Raw genomic sequence first — 20,085 nt, 5'->3', positions numbered from 1 at the left:
AAAAACATGCGTCTGGTGACACCAGCTACTGCGCTCTGTCCTACAGGTGCATGTCGGCCAGAGGTCCTCCTATGAGCAGCACTGGCCACATGCCTGTGTGGCACATCTGCAGTCATTTCACTGACACCATGGTGTGAAGACACACCTTCCATAGCCACCACGTTCCTTTTCCAAGCTAACACACACTAACTGTCCTTCCTCTATGGCCACTGGTGATGGGGTATTTGTTGGCATGAGAACTGTATGCGGGGAAGAGGGGGATATAGGTGGGATGGCAACCAATGGCACAGATTCAGCCCCTGACAACCCTGCCTGTACCTCAAGCATATGTTCATCACTGCTAGAGTCTGTGGGGACACTAACATCAGATGGACCGCAGGAGGGTAACGCACCTACATCACCTGTGAAGGCAAACAAAGACTCTACATTACAATAGAGACACACACAGACACACACAGACCATGCATGTGATTTGACAGAAGGCATGCAGCATGCATGTGATACAGCAGATGGCATGCAGCTCAGACATTAATAGTGGTAGTTAGCATACATCCCTGGGTTGCACACAACAGCAAGCATGTGTCATAGCAGAAGCCATGCATTTCACACAATCATGGTAGTAAGCATGCATCCCTGTGATACACCATGTGGACCAGCACAGGTTAACAGTACACATAGCTGATGTGAGGCATATGTCCTTGACATTAACATGTAGTATGACATGTAATCTGCTGACGTGTGCATTGACATGCATACATGTTTGACATAGTGGTGTCCTGACACATGTACAGCAGTGTAATGAGTCACATTGCAATGTTGTCTGTATGCCCTACAGATAGAATGCACTTTTAGCAGATGTTGATGACCATTGAAGGGTAGTATAAGGCATCTATATTACTATACAGTGTGAAGTACAGACACAGTGCCATTGCATGGAATCATGAGGCATCTCTATTGCTATACAGTGTGGAATACACACACAGTGCATAGCCATGACTGCGTACATACACAATACATAAATACTGTGGATTGTGACCCACGTCGCTGAGGTGTATACACACTAAACCATGCTGTGTCGTGTGACAGGTAACCGGAAGACATACGGATGACACCCCTACACAACTGCTAACATTTCTTAGCTGCCTGGCAACTGTGTCCACACATGGCAGACTTGTTAATACACCATGTCCCACATGACATTTATGTACCTCACACACGAGGTGCATGGCTGACAGTGATGTCCAACAGCAGCAAGGGAAATGTACGGTATCTGTGGCCTGATGTGGTGTCTGTGTGTGTATGTGGAAGCTGTACAGGTGACTGCTGTCATGCTGTGATACAGTCATGATGTTCAACACATCTTATGTGGTCAAATTAAGTGACACCTCCACAAGCTGTGCACAGGCTTTTAGGATGTCCAGTGTTCCACATCTACTATATAACCATTCAACAAAGGGTATAGTTGGACCATGTGTAGACAATGTGCAGCAGGGTGTACACACACATCACATCTACTGTGTGTTGCTACATGTCTCTGGCCATCCTCCATGGCCATGTGTGAACACATGTTGGCCAAATGTTTGTGATGGCCGTCTATCTCACATGTCTGTGTTGTCCCATATGACATACACCCATAGATGTCTGATACTCCACTGTCCACAGGGTTATGCAGACAAAGGGTTGTATGTTTGGTAAGTGGGGTATGTTTTATGGGATAGTGAGACAATGTTGCAGCCGGACCACTACATGTCTGGGACATGTCAGATGGCACATCACAATGTCTGCACTCATTGCAGGGGCATATTCCACAATGGTAAATCCTGTGGGCTAGCCATATCCCAGCTCACTGTGTAGTACTGTTTGCATACCCCACATGTGTTGTTCTGATGTATAGTACATATTCTTACATTGAACAAAACCTCCACCATTGTATGCACAGCTGTCCACACATCTAGCAATGACAGTTACTGTGGTTTCATGTCGGTGTTTCATTTAGTTTGTATATATTGCACATGGGTAGCCAGTGTGATTGATGAAAGATGCGACCTGTATATCATGACTGGACCATACATTATGTGTACATGTGTTAACTGGCCACATGGCGAATAGATCTGTGCATTAACATGCCTGATACTGATAACTGTCTCACCTGCAATGGCCTGCTGTCTCTGCAGCACGCCAGAGGTACCTGTATAGGGGTGACACAGCAGTTTAATCATTATCCATGACTGTATGACATCTACAGGGTGCACTGTGCATGTTAACACATTCGCCAGTACAATAGAATGTACTATGGAGTATGCACATGTGTGCATACACAGGGTAGCATACTATAGTATGTGGCATGTGTGTAAACATACCTTGCATATGTTGTTACATTACATATTGTACAGTGACACATGCAACTAAATGGGATATAATAGTTATATGTGCAGTAGTGACTTACCAGGCAACTCCAGGCTCGGTGGTTGGGAGACACCCACCTCCACGATGGCACCTAGAGTTTGTGGATGCTGTTCTGATGGGGTCCCCAGGCTGGCCAGTATCTCCTCGGTAGGTGTGAGTGGGGGCTGGGTTGGTGGCCCACCACCTGTTCTACCTTGTTCCCTGGCGATTGCATTGGCACGCTGTTTCACATGTCGGATCAGGTCTGTGCAGTGTCTATGCACCTGTTGGTAGGTGCGGTTATGGCCACCCACATCATTAACCCTCCTGTGAAGTTCCTGCCACAGGTCATCATGCTGCTGGGCATCAAAATAACTGGGCAGAGTAAAAAAGAAGACACACAGAGTAGTAGTTAAGTGCTTTTCATTTATGACAATTCACAAACTTCTTCAGACAAAAACCAAGTAACTCAATCACATTTAAATACAATCAATTGACCAATCAGCAAAGAAATGAAAAAGTGAAAAAGACACAATGTAACCACCCACTTTTTTTATAAAAAAATATATATAATAAAGTAACAACTAACACCCACTATTATCAAGTTGGCGTCACTAAACTAATATTAAAATTCTTTAAAAAGTTTATTTAACTTAACGAATTAAACTTTTAAGCTTTAAAATACTACTTAAAATACATCCTTCATTTAAACCAGGCAAGTTGTAGGCATTCAGCCTAATTTGCCATGTAAGTTCTAATTCATCCAGTCTAAGAGCTTCTGGGCCTCCTCTTGGATTACTAAACACTTGGTCTATAATAATGAACTTAAAACAATGATCAGAGTATAGTTCAACATGTTTAGCTAAAGCATTTTCGAGCTTATGTTTCCTTATTGCATACAAATGCTCGTAAATACGGTTACGGAGCTTCCTTTCAGTTTTGCCAACATAGAACGCTGGACAAAACTGACACTTGGCAAGATAAACAACCATCTTAGAATTACAGTTGTTTCTCCATTTCAAATTGAAATATAAGTTGTTAACACAAAATCTGTTAGATTCCAAAATGTAAGCACAATAATTGCAAGCTTGGCATTTATACATGCCTGGAGTTCTAACAGGATTTGTTCTACTATTCTCACAATAAGCTTTAAGGTTCTTACCCCTTCTGTAAATTACTAGAGGTCGTTCACCTACACTTGAAAAAACATTGTTGTCACTTTTGAAAATGTCCCAGTTTTTTCTCAAAATCTTAAAACAGTCACTACTGTTTAAATTATAAGTAGTTATAAAAGAGATATTATACTGGTTTATTTCATGTTGTTGAACCTCAATAACATCAGTTGAAATATTGATAGATCCATTTGTACTAGAAGGACTACATACAATGTTGTTCAAAAGAGGTGTATAAAAAAGGGGACTGACGTTTCAATGAGACTTCATCTATAGTCTCATTAATCAGAGATTCTGGGTACCCACGAGCCAAAAACATTTCCTTAACAAAATCACATTCATTACGGAAGACTTCATCCAATGTAATAATACGGGCTGTACGGACTAATTGTCCTTTTATAATAGCCCGTTTCTGATGGTACGGATGGCAACTTGAATAATGTAACATTGAGTTACAATAAGTTTTCTTGCTGGGCATGCTGTGGCACATGGCTGAACAATACGTCATAGTTATCCTGGAGGTAAGGTATGAGGGCATCATCCTCCAAGCAGCTATATGCTGGCAGTCATGATTGAGGCATTATCTGGAAGACATAATGATGGTGACAGGTCACAGCATCTCAGAGATGCACAGAGATACAGCTGCACATACATGTGTATTACATTTAGTACATATGAACAATTGTCTTTGCAAATCGTCATGACACTGACATGACTGACATGTTTGTGTCACACACATGTAACACCCGATGAGGATTGGATATTATCACCATATATGTGTGTCACCTCATTACATTGCTCATACTCCATGTTAATGCTGTCTTGATGTGGGCATGTCTGTTTGCCTGTACTGGTGTTCTTACCTATCAGCACATGCCTGGATATGTCCACATTAATGCTGTTGACCTTGATGCTGTGTATATGTCACATATCAACACATAGACTGCCTTAACGGACATGAGCAGTGACAATGCAGACATGCGCACGGAAACCTTTACATGCATGTGTTTTGCCATATACATCTACACGGCACTGTACAGTAGTTCAACATCTTGCCACGTATCGCCTGTGTTGCACATGTGATACACATGGGACAATGGCTAGCCGGATGGTATTCGCAGGGATGGTTATCAACTATAGCATGTACGGCCAAGGTCATGTAGTAGTGTGTATGCCCTGGGCCATGTATGGGCATAGGATGTAAGGTTTTCTAGCTGTATCCAGCAGCCATGTTCTCACCGACAGGTGAATCAGTGCCACATTACTGATCCAGACAGTTAATGATATATCTACCATGCAGTCATCGCACCATGTATGACAGAGATGACATGTACAGCTTTGCTGGACAGGGTTGCATGGTATGTCAGGAGTATGTAACATGTTTGGCACAGGGATCTGTCCAGTATGTGGCAATTCTTGTACTAGGAAGGTGGCTGTCCATGACGTATGTCTTTCAGATCAGGATATGTACGTGTAGCATGTCCAACATCACAGTGTTGCACATGTCTTTATGCAGGGTAGGCAGCATGCTGCATAGTGGAGATGAGGATTGTGAAGGCTGGTGTCACCCATCCAAGCATGGCCAATACCCCTTAAAGGTGATATGGGATCTGATATTGGTCACTTGAGTGCTGAGTATGGCTGCCCAATGATCTCCATGCTCATGGATGGCACCCTGTCATGACTTGGGTTGCCTCTTACCTAATAGGCCTGGTGACGTCACTAGCTCAGGGAGGTAAACTGCACAGCACCATCCCTTACACACAGTGTCCATAATGTTGACCGCTGCCTAGGTGGTAGTTAATGGGTACAAGGTTATTAACCTAGCGGTGACAATGCAATAAGCAGCTGTCAGATTGTGCACAAATGTCACGCACCTCACCCACAAAGCCCATTCTGTATGTTGTCCATAACACTGAGTCAGCTATTGCTCCTAGGTCATGGCCATTCACATACTTACATACGCAGATGCCTCCCATTTGTCTGTGTGGTATGGGCTACAATGAGGGGGGAGTACAAAACATTAACCCTGTTTTACTGTAGCTGCCATTGGTGTGATATGCACATGTCACTCAGACACCTTTTGTAGTGTTGCTTTTGTCAACAGGCCACTGGTAGAACACTCCTGTGACATACGAAGGTACATCTAGTATACTGAGTGTAGGTGGAACACAGTATGGGTGATGATGTCCTATGACCTGTCACAGGTATGCTATGCAGTGTGAAATCATCCGTACTGTCATCTACATCTGTACTGCTAACAACATCTACATTGATTAAGGTTCATGGACTTTCAGACCATACTCAGCAGGGTAATAGTGTAGTGCCTCCCATTATGAGTGGCATCTCCACTTTGTGGGTTGTGATAACTGTTGGTGTGCTCCATTCAGTGTTTTCACAGACTGACATGAACCTTATGTTTTACATGGAAGTGTATGTGTAGAGCAAACTGTTATTCCATATGTGTATTATATGACCAGGGATGTGGACAGGTCACATGCAGCCTGAGTGCACCTTGTACCATCATAGTTATGGTTACAGGGGCTCTGTAGTGTTCATGGATATATGATTGTGTACCTGTTGGGGGGACAGTGAGTTTATGTTATCCAACACCCTATCTGTATTGCTTATTCATGCTCAGCACTTGTTCAGAACATGTAAGCACTTCATGAGCTACTAATTACTATAGCACTCAATCCTGCTCATTTCCTACAGGTAAACACTGTTTGTCCTTACATTTCCAGCTTGCTTACAGTACAACAGCTGTTGTACACACTTACCTCACATATCTTGTGAGAAATAGTTGAATATACAGGCATGTCCAAGTGTCAATTGCCAGTGTTATTGCCTGTCTATATGATGAATATGGGCAACATGAGGCAATATGGCAATTGTCTCATGTACACAGTCAATGCTCACCTCCTAACATAGATTCATAGATTCATAGATTAGTACTAAGCTAACTGCTCTTGTGAGCCTTTTTAAGCCTAGCCAATTATCCCTTGTGAGACTCAAACCCTGCACCTTGTGTTTGCAAGGCAAACACCTTAACCATTAGGCCACCCTCCCAACCCTTCTTCATCACCAGGAAAGTACTGAAGGTCTTCATGTTTGAAATTGTCTTTTAGCCAGCTCAGCTCCAGCTGCTCGACAGTTTGGATACATGGACAGTGCCCTGATGTCCTGGAAGCTGACTGGCTGCCACATCCCTGGAAGTATATAACCCATACAGCTAAGATAACTGCAGAAGTGATCAATAAGAACAACTTTAACAAAACTATACAAAGATGGATACTTTAAAGTCTCTCCAGTGGCTTATAGGGATATAGTTTTAACAGTGGCTGAGCCAAACTGGGATTGATTAGTGTCTCAGGAGACTGATGGAGCATCAGGGAAAGAATGGGTCAGCCCATCCCGGGTGAGAGGACACTCATTAATATACTCCCTAAGGGGGCATGATCCAAAGAGGGAAGCTATCCTCCCACATAAACAATGAGTATGATGGGTGAGGAAAGGAAAGTGGGTAGGTCATAAAAATCCCCCTGGATGGAAGCACAGACCAACCAAGCCCTTAGGACACCCTTAGGATCCATGACCAGCTTAAGCAAAAACAGAGTAATTCCATGGGGTATGGAGAATAGCTAATACCAAAACAAAACAAAAAAAGATGGATGTTATAGTCATTCTGCAAGGTAATTTCCTGCAAAATGTGTGGAATGTATGCAACCTAAAAAGAACAATGGAACCTTGTTTACACCCACACGCTAGCATTTTTTTCCCTTCTCATCTTGACATCAGCAACATGAAGTAAAACTACATCAGCGACATATTTCTATTTCAGCTCACATATCACGGGACACATGGCTTTGTTAATGGAAGAATAAATGATGTCAAACCACCATAGGGTATCTTATAAAGGACAGATTCTTTTCTTTGCATTAATGACTCTGGACATTAATACATCAGTTACTCACATGCAAGCACCATTTTTGTTTTTTCCCCGTTCCAAAGTGAGGTCTGACAGCTGACAATTTGTCCTATATTAAGGTAAAATAAATAAATAAATAAAACTTTAAAACCTGTCTCAACTGTCCAGAATTTTGCAGAAGTTTTGTCTCGCATTTGTTGGTTCCTCATAAAATTTAGTTTTCTGGCAAATCATTGAGGATTGAGTCACTAAATAATGAGAGACATACGAGTTTCAGGCTTTATACTCCCCAGAAAATGCATGCTAATGCAAAACATTTCAAAGTGTGTAAGAGCAAATAAGAGCACAATCTAAAATCTGTCTCTGATTTTGGCCTTTATCCCCCATTATTTTTTCTTTGCCCAGAATTGTTGTGCTTAGATGCTAAGAGGTATGCTTTAAAAGTTTTTGAAAAATTATTCTTCAATGCTGCATTTTGTCCCCAGATTCTTTATTCCGTCCTGTATTGCATTATTATTCTGTCATCCAGCACACAGTCTATGATTATGTCTTTTGTGGTGGAGTATCACAGTATGGAACATTTTCTTGAAAAACAGAAGGCCTGGGTCGAAGCAAGAGTCTGTTGTTGTCAGTGTGCGCTGCCTGTACAACTGATGTCCTGAGAAAAACTTCCACATCGGCTCCATGTTTCATCAGCTCATGTACTCTCTCTGAAGAGATTTCTGCTCTGTGTTTCTTGAACTCTTCATTTATCTTCTGTCTTGCAGCTTCTAGAGCTTCACCATCATCTCTAAAAACTTCCTGTCTAGTTCTATGCAGTGTCTTGAAAAGTTGAAGAACCCTCCTACACAATGGCATTTTCCAATTTACACTTTTAATGAAGACTGTAACACTGATCAACTAAAGCACACAGGACACCCAAAAACAATCAACCCCATAGCTGCATTCATCCGATTCGGTAACAGCACAACACTACGGGTAGCAGCTGAGCTACTACATACGACACTACAGCCTGTGGGAGATGCACATATGTAGCCATGCTGGAGGTAATGCTCTCTCCAACCCATACTGAACCTGACAATCATGTGGGGATGTTAAACATTTGCACCACACCCCACTCATCACATAGTCTCACTAGATCTCCACCACCACAGGCCACACATAGTAAGACTACAACATTTGCAGAGCCTCTCCATACTACTCTGTGTAGGCAACAGAGGCAGCCCCCATCACCAAACACAACACCAATTACTTATAGCCCACAGACTCATGTGTGCCCATCAACTACAGCCAATAGGGTGTTATAACATACCCAACACACTAGTCATACGTGACTCTGTAGGCAGTCACACTGATGTCCCACTCAGCAGGCTACACAAGGCGATAGTCACTTTCATCTGGCTGTCAGGTAACAGGATCCACAACATAACTTATGCACTCAGGTCACTCCTCAACAGGTACAATATGACTGTCATTCTCCATGTTAGTGTGAATGCCCTGAGATGTAACTTCCTGGACTACATGTACAGGGACATGCAATAGCTCTCCGATCTTGTAGCCCAGGCAGGTATCACCCAAGCCCTGAGAAGCATTCTGCATTTGTCCAGACTGATACCACAGTACAACAACTGAATTATTCACTTCAACAGTTGCCTATGCTTCTGGTGTCATTCCAAGGATATCCAGTATCTGTCTGCTTTGAATGACATGGTCAAAAAAACACGATGCTTTAGCACAGATGACCAGCACCTGTCAGCCCTGGGATTACAGATAACATCTAAGGCTCTTGCTGCTCCTATACTGCCTGTTTTAGACACATTTCAAATAACATATTCACCACCAGAAAAGGAACAGGCAAGCAAAACCTCAGGGTAATGTTACTCAATGCTTGACATCTTCATCTCAAACGCACTCAGCCGAGGCACTTCTTATAATGGACCATTTTGATATCTCAGCAGTGACTGGGACCTGCTTCTAGGCTCCGAAGAGCACCACTGCACTGATGGGCTATTACGCAGACCACACCTTTCAGTCATGTAACCAGGACCGGAACACCCACGGCGGAAGTGTGTCCATATTTCACAAGGATGTACACACCTCCAGGCTGGTTGCTTAGCACAATGCATCAGAGGTAATCCAAGTGCAACTAACTGTGGCCATAACTGCTATACAAATTGTAGCTTGCTACGGATTCCACACCATAACCCATGGTTAATGGCCCTCATTTCTTGGTGTACTGGAAAGTAGGGTTCAAACAGGAACTACTGATGTGAGACTGACACTATCCCACACTTAACTGGGATACTTACTCATGTACCGACACATTAGGCCAACATTTTCTGGGATTCATAACCTCCAGTCAGCTGGATCAACCTATACACACCACCACCAAGGCCAACAATACACTAGACCTGGACATTACCAACATGTGTGACTGGTATTCCACACCTGGGGTTATCCCCTCGTTGGTCAGTTCCAAACGTATGCTAATCACCCTTGTTATCCACATCCCGGCACCATACCCTTCATGGAAAACACAGTACAATATTTCTACAAAACCAACTTCAGGCTTCTTCTGACAGCAGTAGTAAACGTCATGACACCCGGGCAGATGGACAATATAGTTACAAAAGCTGAAACATACACAACTGCACTTCATTAGCACTTACACGACTGCATGGATCATGCTATCCTAAACATAGACATGACACTACCCACCAGATAATGGACGCCACTCTGGGGGTCCACTGCCATGGACATAATGTACAACAGAAGGAGGAGACTGTTGCAAAGTAGAGTACAATCTCATGGCTGGGGTAGCTCCCTGGTCAGCCTCAGTAGGAATCTGAGATACCTTATCAAATCCTCCAAAGCTAGCTATGTAAACATTACTGCGACACATTACAAGGACTACCACAAAGCGTTATGGAGGTATGTCAGTACTCTCGATGGTAATACCCACATCTGGTCTGACATACAACGGTTAGGCAGGAACATTACAGAACCGACTGATATTGGCAACATCCTGGCAGATAGGTTCAATGCTAACTTTACACCCCTCTCACACCCAAAAGGGCCCAAATCTATACAGGAACAATGCAGAGTCCATGCGGTCACAACTACACAGTACAAACCTGCACTCTCTAAAGCCTGGAACACAGACTCCATGTGACCGTCCAACATCCCAGGCTGCGATTTACACAAACCTCAGAACGACATGGCTCCCCACTTGGGCACCAAATTCACTAATAGCCTTGTATCAGGCATTGTGGCCCCTGAATGGCACAAAGCAACAGTTATCACACTCCACAAAGGTGGCATCACAATGGACCAGAGGAACTATTGCCCTATACGCCTCACTAGACTGTTCTGCAAGGCTATGGAGCACATCATCCTGGACGTCATTCACAGAGGCATTGGTGGCCTCCAAACCTTTGATACCACCCAGGTTGGATTTGTTACGGTCAGACCATGGCTCCTACACCTGGTGGAGTTCTTTGAGACAGTTACCAAGGTAGTAGATGATGGTAAGGCAGCCTACCTTGTCCTCTCATTGGCTTTCAACACCGTTCCCCATTCTGGTATTGTCAACATACACATCCACCTGCACATCGACCCCTACGTCTCGAGATGTTATTCAAAGTGGCTCACGGACAGGACCCACACAGTGAGAGTAGCATACCATAGTTCCTACTGTACATCAGTTACAATTGGCGTACCCCAGTCCTCGGTCATAGGGCCCCTCATGTTCGGTATATGCTTCCCTGAGGTACAGGCTAGCACAGAAGGACTTTCCATGAATAGGTTTCCAGACAACTGCAAACTAGGAGCCATGATTGATTCACCAGCTGATACAGACACCCTCCATAAGGGTGTCACTGTGATGGATACCTGGTGTCAATAACATGACCTCAAGCTGCATGCCACAAGGTGCACAGACATCCCCTTTGGATTACACCAATCACCCACTGACTATCACATAGGTGGTAGTCCCCTACATACATAAGACATTATAAGGGATCTTAGTACACACGTAGATAGCACCCACTCCTTTGATAACCATATTGCCAAGGTGGCGTGGATATCCTTCTATGTGGCCACCCTAATCTGTAATGGGTTTGTAGCCGGAACAAAGGCAGCCATTGTACCTCTATACTCCTGACTTATGAAACACGTTCAAGGGTACAACACCCCATTTGGGGTGTACCTTACAGAACAGCAATGGCTTTGAATACCACAACATTAACACACCAACAGGATTACTGACCTCCGAATGATGACGTATGCAGCACAACTACAGAAACCTCAACTGTACTAATTTGCATACTGCATACTCAGAGGTGACCTCTGCTGAACATACAAGGCCCATGTCCACAACAATACTGATGGATATGCTCCACATAAGCAACATAAGCAAAAGTCACTGAGAACAACATGCTCTGGGATATGTACCCAAACGCAACGATGAGTAGGACATGCTGGAGGGATACATTCCTGAACCGGACACTCACCATGGTTTGGAAAATGATACCTATGTACATCAGGCAGGGACCCTCACTAGCACTCTTCATGAGATACCTTGATGGGTGGATGGGAGACAGACATGTACACCAGGGATCACTGCAGTGGCTGCACTGTACACAGGTGCAGGAAACAAATGGCTCTGCTGTTCACAGGCACAGGACACTAACCTAGGGAGGTGCCACCGGTGAAAACACTGTAGTTGGGCATACAAATGGACTTGGCCAGACAGCATAGTACCTAACTATGAACCTATGAAGCTATTACATGTCCTTTGTGCATGGATAATTGAGTAGCTCTTCCATTTCAATTAGCTATCATGCTGTTACACTGTCTGGTGACTACAAGCCATATGTATCCTGTTATTGTGTATTGTACATGCCAATAGACATACCTTATGTTTGCATAGTATAACAGTAATGCTATGTAAAATATTTGACATATCTACCTACAATACTGTACATTTCACATTTTTGAAAGAATATCCCATAACGCAAAGCATAATTGCACAGCAGGACCACCTTAGACATGTTATTCTCGTTATACACCCATACATATGCCTACTGTTACAGTATATCAACATGTACTATCCCCTGTTATGGCACGTACTTGTTGGACAAACCCTACCACTGACAGCGGCTGGAGTGGTATTGTTATGTTTAAAGCCCTTTTGTAGCATCCCTTGTGGTGTATGAGGTGTTTACCTTGTGGCCCACAGCAGTACACACAATTTCTACAAGCATTGCTATGCTCAACAAGACATCACTACATAATACCTTTTCCCACTGTATGCATTGCATACACTTTCATTAATACAGAACAGGCACTACATACACTAACATACTGAGTGTTCTACATACCTTCTTAGTGGTCCGAGTTTACGAAAATATCTGTCTTACTTCTTTCCTGTTTAAACGGTTCTATGGTATGAACATACAGTTTGAATGTATGGCAAGCCATCCTTTTATACGTAGATACCTGTAACATGTGGTATCCTGTCACCAATTGGTGTTCCGGAGTAAATTATTACATGCACATCAGCTGTGCAGCTACTCCATTAGCCAATTACACGGCAACAGTGGGGTATAATTGAATACTCCACTTGGGCGTTGTCCTTTTGCCCTACCTTCAAGGAAGACGGCCTGGATGTGTTTTTTGTGATGGATTGCAACTGCTATCTGGAGAGACACAGATATTTTGAATTCATGTCCCCTGTGGATTGTGTGTGACGGCTAGAGTATGTAGTTCTACATGTAAGTGTAGCTGTTATCTCAACCATCCGATACGAGACTATTGCAAACAAAACCTGTAACATCGGCGTCTGTTCCATTGTACAACAGCAACAATTTCACATGGCGCCATTATGAGTGTGTCTCTCACAAGGTATGTTAACGCTTCTGCAGATGTCATTGAGTGAGTAGATGTTTGTGATGTTATTACAGTCTGCATTGCAATTGTTTCGGGTGTGGGGGAGATGTAGGTGGATGTACATAGCAGATAAAGGTTTGTGGGGACTGCATTTATACATATTCCATATGTGTGTGGGGGCTCCTTCCCTAATTGAAGACCTATCATTTTAGTAGACTAATACTATGGTTATTGCAGGCTTATTCATTAAGCCATTGTTAATTGGTTCCTATATAGCATGCAGGTGATGTTGATCCTTCAATCCCTCCAGAAATGCTTCGATATGTAATGAAATGTTGCTACATGAAAGCTGTCTCATGTATTTCTGTCACAGATATTTGCACTCATTGCAGTTGTGTTGGTGACTGAACCTCTTTGGCTTGGGTTGCCACCTTTTCAAATGGCCATAGTGGGACATTTACGGGACACACATCGGGGTTTAGAGGCCGACACATACCCACGGTCAGTAATAAGGATAGAACTTACTTTTGTCCTAAATAAAACCTTATTCTTGTAGCACTTTAGTTGCTTACTATGTTTCTTGTAACATTTACGTATTGTAGATACAGGAATAACTATTTAATGCAACTATTACATAATATATGGTACATAATTATGTCCTACAATCTCAGGACATTTGCCCTTTTTAATATTTTTTGTCAGGACACAACTGCCTAAAGAGGGACTGTCCCACTCAAAATGGGACAGGTGGTAACCGTATGCCTAAGGACGGCTATGACCACACCTACTGTAATAATCTACCTCCGAGTTAGCACAAACAGACACACGATGCAAACACACACACACACACACACACACACACACACACACACACACACACACACACACATTATAGTCCCACGGAAACACACACCGCACTCTCAACACACACTTACAAACACTACAGCAATCAGAACCACACTTAAACACAGTACCTACCTGGACCGCAGCACCAGCAGCAATAACTAAATGTCCCTTAACATCGTGATAATATTACTCGCAGTTCTAGTGTTCCGGTACTGTGGTCTTTCGGTCTTTAAGCCTCATGATTACACGTGTCTGTATGTAAAGAATTCGGTAGTTGGCAGTATCCTATTTATTTGTACCTCCATGATTGTGTACATGTCGTTAACCTATCTATATATTTGCAGATATATGTATATCCATATATATCGGCATGTATCTCTCTATCACCCTTTCTATCTCTATTATAGAGAGATCGAGAGAGAGTGAACACACCTTTTGTTGGGTACATGGTGGTGTATACTGTTTCCTGAACTCCGCCCTTTTGTGTTTTAACCTGTCACAATACACACCTGCCATTGGTACATCTCGGGTAGCTTAGTGGTAGGTGATTGTGTACATGGTTGCATGTTCTACTCCTGGCAGTGGTCGTTTTACCTCTCAGAGCAGGCACTATTAGTACAAGGGTGAATAATGCTGGTTTCACCTGTTCTGGACATCTTTGACCATGATCTGCGTGATATTCAGCAAAGCTTAGACCTGTTTTGCGCATATCCGTGTAGTCATGTTTAAACAATGCTTACCGTCACTTGCCGCCGCATAAACCCGCTAACATGTGCTTAAACGTGCTCTAATGACCTGCATCCAACATCCATTATTCGTGCCATCGGGATTACGTAATGGACCTTGCAGGACGTGGAACTGGGAACATGCACGACACAGTCAGTGGCTTTACTACTTGGTCATCTGGGATTTGTACAAGTGTTATGGTGTTTTGTATGTGGACTGTACTATGGCTGTTCCTCCATACTGCAATCAAATGTGTAACTCAGTTAGTTTACATATGGATGATACCTATTAATGGTATGTCCAAGTGATGTTTAATGGATGTGCTCCAGCACTGGGAATCTATGTCACAGTGAGCCACACACTGTAATGTGCTACACCTTGACACAACCATAACTGGAGAATGCTGGGGTGACAGATACCTGTCATGGGTACTCCCCCTGTTTTGGCACTACATCCCTGATTACATTATATGGAGCCCCTCATTAACACACCAGGGAATCCATGCAGAGTGGGTGGTGAACAGTGGTTACACACATGGATCCCGCAATTGGCTCTGCTCCACAGAGGGACAGTTAGTTAATCGATGGGGTGGCGACAGCAGACACATTTTGCCTAGGCTGAAGAATGGCTTCTGTCAATCGGGCATGTACCTACCGATGTACTTAGGAACCTATACATACAGTATCAACATATGCTGTTAGCTTCGTTTACTGTTCAGGTGTTGACTTTCCTTGTTCCAGTAGCTGTTGTGTGTGCAATAGTTGAGGGCTGCCTATGTAGGATTCACACAGTAGGCCACCTACACATTACAATTTACAGTTGGTCGTGTGTGTGTGCCATCCATTTTACTGTGTGTGCAGGTGAATAAGTGTGTCAGTCCATAGGGGCCTACACTGTCAGTGTATGTGCTATACGTTCCCTCTTTGCCAAGGCGTGGGCATATTGAGCACGCCTCCGTCTGCCTACTGGGGCTGACACAAGGTGTTTGTGGTCTGAATCCCTCTGTGCCTGTGATGGCCTTGGCAATTGCAATGGGCTGTGAGGGCCTTCACCATTATGTCCCTGCTGCAGCTGTTTCTGAAGGATCATATTCTGTAGCATGGCACATATTATAAAGATGTGGGCACACGTGCCTGGGGAGTACTGCAAGGCTCCACCAGATATGTCCAAGCAACAGAACCATGATTTCAGCATCCCAAACACACGCTCTGTGATGATTCTGGTTTGTGCGTGTGCCTCATTATGGCATTCTTGCATGGGTGTGTGTGCATTTCTGATGGGAGTCATCATCCATGGCTCCAGTGCATAGCCAGCATCCCCCACAAGGTGGCCATATGGGATGTCCCCCCTGACAAATGCCTGATACAGCTGTGAGGCATGCCAGATGTGGGAGTCATGGTAGCTTCCAGGGCTGCCAGCACATACGTCCGTGATAATGCCCTGTGCATTGCACACAACCTGGCAGTTGATGGAGTGGTATCCCTTGCAGTTTATGTAGCGCCTACCATGCTCACCGGGTGGTGACTTGATATGTATGTGCGTGCAGTCTATTGCACCCAGTACCTCAGGGTAGTGTGCCACATGGTGGAAGAGACGCATATTGCTGGCCAGCTCCTCCTGAGTTTGGGGTTAGTATATATGCTCATTGGCATGTGGTAACATGGCATCCAGGAACTGGTGGAGTACCCTGGATGCTGATGCCTGTGAGATCCCCATGATATCTCCAGTTGGCCTTTGAAAGGTACCTGTGGCTAGTATTCTCAAGCTTACACATACCTTCTTGTCCACTGGGATGGGTTCCCCTCTGTTGTTTCTGGATCTCAGGTGTGGCCGGCACAGCTCAACTATTTGCTGTATGATGTCCCTGTCCACCTTGTAATGCTCTACTATCTCCAGATCATGTTGCCCCTGGTAGGTTACCCTTGGTCTGAACACTCTTCTCCTCCTCCGGGGCCTGAGGTGGTTGTCAGCATCATCCTCCACAACACCTTCAGTCTCCAACACATGGTGATGAGTCACAGCTATGGCAGCTCCCAACAAGTACATTGTAAAAGTTCCCCATCTGTTTACACCGATGGTGCAGTGTTTGGGAATACACAAGTGTGTGTGAGGTGCCTTCACACTTTATACTATTGTGCTTTGAACACTGATGATGTCATAGGGTGTGTATGTACAATCGGAGCTGCAGGGTATCTTATGTGTTTTACCACAGGTACTGCTATTGTGATGCCTTTGGTGTTGAATTACATTTAGCTGCCATGGATTACCTCTTGCCCTTGCCTTAACTTTTCCTAACAATTTCCCTCCCATTGTCTGGCATGCATCCAGCAACCTGCTTTCTTTTCTTGTTTTGTACTTTCCCAAACCAGGATTGTCTTGCGAAATGTGTTCTATAGCCGATCTACTGCAGCTTTGCTCTGTGGTGACGGTTCTCTTTTCTTTGCAATCTGACACCTCCCCTATCCTGTTCTGCAGGTTGCTGCTAGCAGCCTTGTTAGCTGCCGTCAATGGCCCACTGTGAGTTAATAGGTGTTAATTGCTCAGTTGTACTCCAATTACCCTACTGCAGCATTTCCTTATTGTGTTCCCCTAAACTTCCTGTTTGAGCTGTGGTGTGTGGCGCGTGCGTCCGCTTACTGGGTTTTGGGCACGTTTTCATCCACGTACACATGCACATTTGGGCACCATGTGTGTTCTCAGCTAAGCAAAGCTATACCTACATCCACACCCCATCCTGCGGCTTTGCTTAGCAACGGGCAGCCCGGATTTGCATTGCTCCAATGTGCTTACAGCTACGGTGACTCACCCCACTGCTGATGTCATGTATACCTCCAGACCACTCCTCAGTGTTGTAGCACTGTGCTGTATGGTACATCCTTAGGCCGGCGGGATGTTTGCAATTCACTATTACTTGCCTCATTTGCATGGCATTGACTACTAATTCATAGTTACTGCGCTGAACACTGTCGCAGACCCTTAGCAACCCTTGCAGCTTGGTTGTGGTGTAGCATGCATACCATTGACTATTATGGTGAAATCATGATTTGTGTTACATTGCAATTTTATGACATTTGTATATATTTTCCTTGTGTTCCCGTTTGCGCACACATGCCCTGCAGTTGTACTTTGCGTTACTGTGGCCATGACATTCAATGTTATTTTTTATGTGTTGTGCATCTTTTTTATGCCATTGGCTGTATATTTAGCCATTGGCATATGTTAACTTTGTAATACATGAGTCTGGTCCGCTTTCATGGCTCTGATGTTCTGTTTGGCAAAATGTAAACCGTTTTTTTTTTTTTGGTTTACATTTCTGTAGGCTTACACTACGCCTACACCACTTCATGAATCGCTTTGTACCTTCTTTTGCATGCTGCAGTACTGCGCATGGGGTGATTAGCATACCTGAGCTGAGAGCTATGCAGATCTGGCGTACGCTGGTAGTGCATGTGGAATTGGATCGTACCTGAATCGCTCGGCAGACATATTTGGAATTATACCGCCTACGCTACGCCTGCGCCTGGCACAAGCTTCATGAATCCCAGGGAAAGTTTTTATTATTTATTAATATGGTTTCATTTATATTTTTGCAAAACACTATTCCTAAATAATTTAGCCTAAGTCCTTGTTTTCCTATGATGGATTTATCTGTAACTTGTAGTTTTTTTTTCTTATTTAAAAATAGAAATTTTGATTTTGATCTATTAAAGTGTAGACCTGAAATCTTATAATTTTTCTCCATTACTTCTTCTAGCACTCCTAATGACTCTCTGGAGTTTGATAGGGTTAATAAAATATCATCAGCAAAAAGCATTATTTTAGATATGTACTGGTCATAGACTTCTATTCCTTTTATTCTTGGATTATTGCGTATTATTTCTATAAGTATTTCTACAGCCAAAGCAAATAAAATAGGAGAAGGGGGCATCCTTGTTTAGTACCTTTTGTTATATGGATAGATTCTGAGGTGAAAGGACCTAATTTAATATAGGCTAACATTATTAATATATATGTTTTTAGTAATAAGATGAAGGGAGGAGAAAATTCAAAGAATGCTAAAGTTTTAAATGGATATTCCCAGTTGAAAGAATCAAAGGCTTTTTCTATGTCTAATCCGATTGCAAGTGTTTCTCTATCTTCTTTATTCACATAATCTACAAGAGTAAGTATTATTTTAATATTATCGTGTGTGTGCCTGCTATATAAAAATCCAGTTTGATCATTATTAATTGTCTTTGAAAGTGGGATTTTCTTTCTGTTAGCTAGGATTGACATGAATATTTTGTAATCATTATTCAGTAATGATATAGGTCTGTATTAGGTGCAAAGGTCTGATGGTTTATTATCTTTTAGAATTGGTGTTATGAGACAATATTTTCATGAGGGTGGTATTTTTGCTTCTGACTGGACTTCTAGCAAAGTTTTATGAAAAGGGAAGATTACTGTTGAAGGGAAGAGTTTTTAACTTTGAGAAACTATGTATAAAATTTAGAGCAATACAACTGGATAACTTATTTTTAAAGAAATCTATGGCTCTTAATCAAGTGCCAAAAGGACTGCGATTATGGAAACTTCCTATGGGAGTGGAAGAAGGGACTGCAGCTTACCATGAACTGATTTTGCTTTAAAACAAAACAGGTATGGAAATGTTAAATATCATTATAAGTAACAATGAGACAAAACTGGCCAAATTACAAGAAGACATTAACAGTCTTAATGTAAGCATCACCAATGATTTATTATTCTCTCAACAAAAAGAAAGTTTTGAAAAAGTGCTTAAGAGTGTTGAGACTTTTGTCAACAAAAACCTCACTATTAAACATAAAAAGCTTAGTAGAGACATTCTTGATTATAAGAACAACTGTGCCTATCCACTGGGCACTAAACAAAAAGGTAATACATGCTTGGTCAATGAACGCTCAGCTAGTGTTGAACAGAATAACTTTGACGAAAATGCTGACCCAGATGAATGTTTTTTAGAACACCAGACCAAGTTGAGGAGGTTGGAGAGACTAATAAACAGGGGACAAACAGGCAGGAATGTTCAATACCAGTATTGGAAAGGTCGAGGGGGGAGGGGGAACAGAAGGGGTTATCATTAACGATTTCTGACAATTTTATAAACAAGGGGACTAATGC

At 43.0% G+C, this 20,085-nt stretch overlaps 2 protein-coding genes across 2 annotated transcripts in view; one reads left to right on the top strand and one right to left on the bottom strand.

Moving 5' to 3' along the window:
* The window catches only part of LOC122806600 (schwannomin-interacting protein 1-like), a 436,192-nt gene that overhangs the window by 70,798 nt on the left and 345,309 nt on the right, over nt 1-20,085 (top strand). The gene's annotated exons all lie outside the window — the stretch shown is intronic.
* On the bottom strand, nt 7,887-8,406 carry LOC122806601 (complex III assembly factor LYRM7-like). The gene has a single exon (XM_044077160.1). The coding sequence runs from the start codon at nt 8,341-8,343 to the stop codon at nt 8,029-8,031; it is 315 nt and encodes a 104-aa protein (XP_043933095.1). The 5' UTR covers nt 8,344-8,406; the 3' UTR covers nt 7,887-8,028.

This window comes from Protopterus annectens, chromosome 7.part0 (assembly GCF_019279795.1).
Source record: "Protopterus annectens isolate FY-2018-M chromosome 7.part0, PAN1.0, whole genome shotgun sequence".
In the NCBI taxonomy this organism is placed as follows: Eukaryota; Metazoa; Chordata; order Ceratodontiformes; family Protopteridae; genus Protopterus; species Protopterus annectens.
This window is presented reverse-complemented; position numbering and strand designations above follow the sequence as displayed.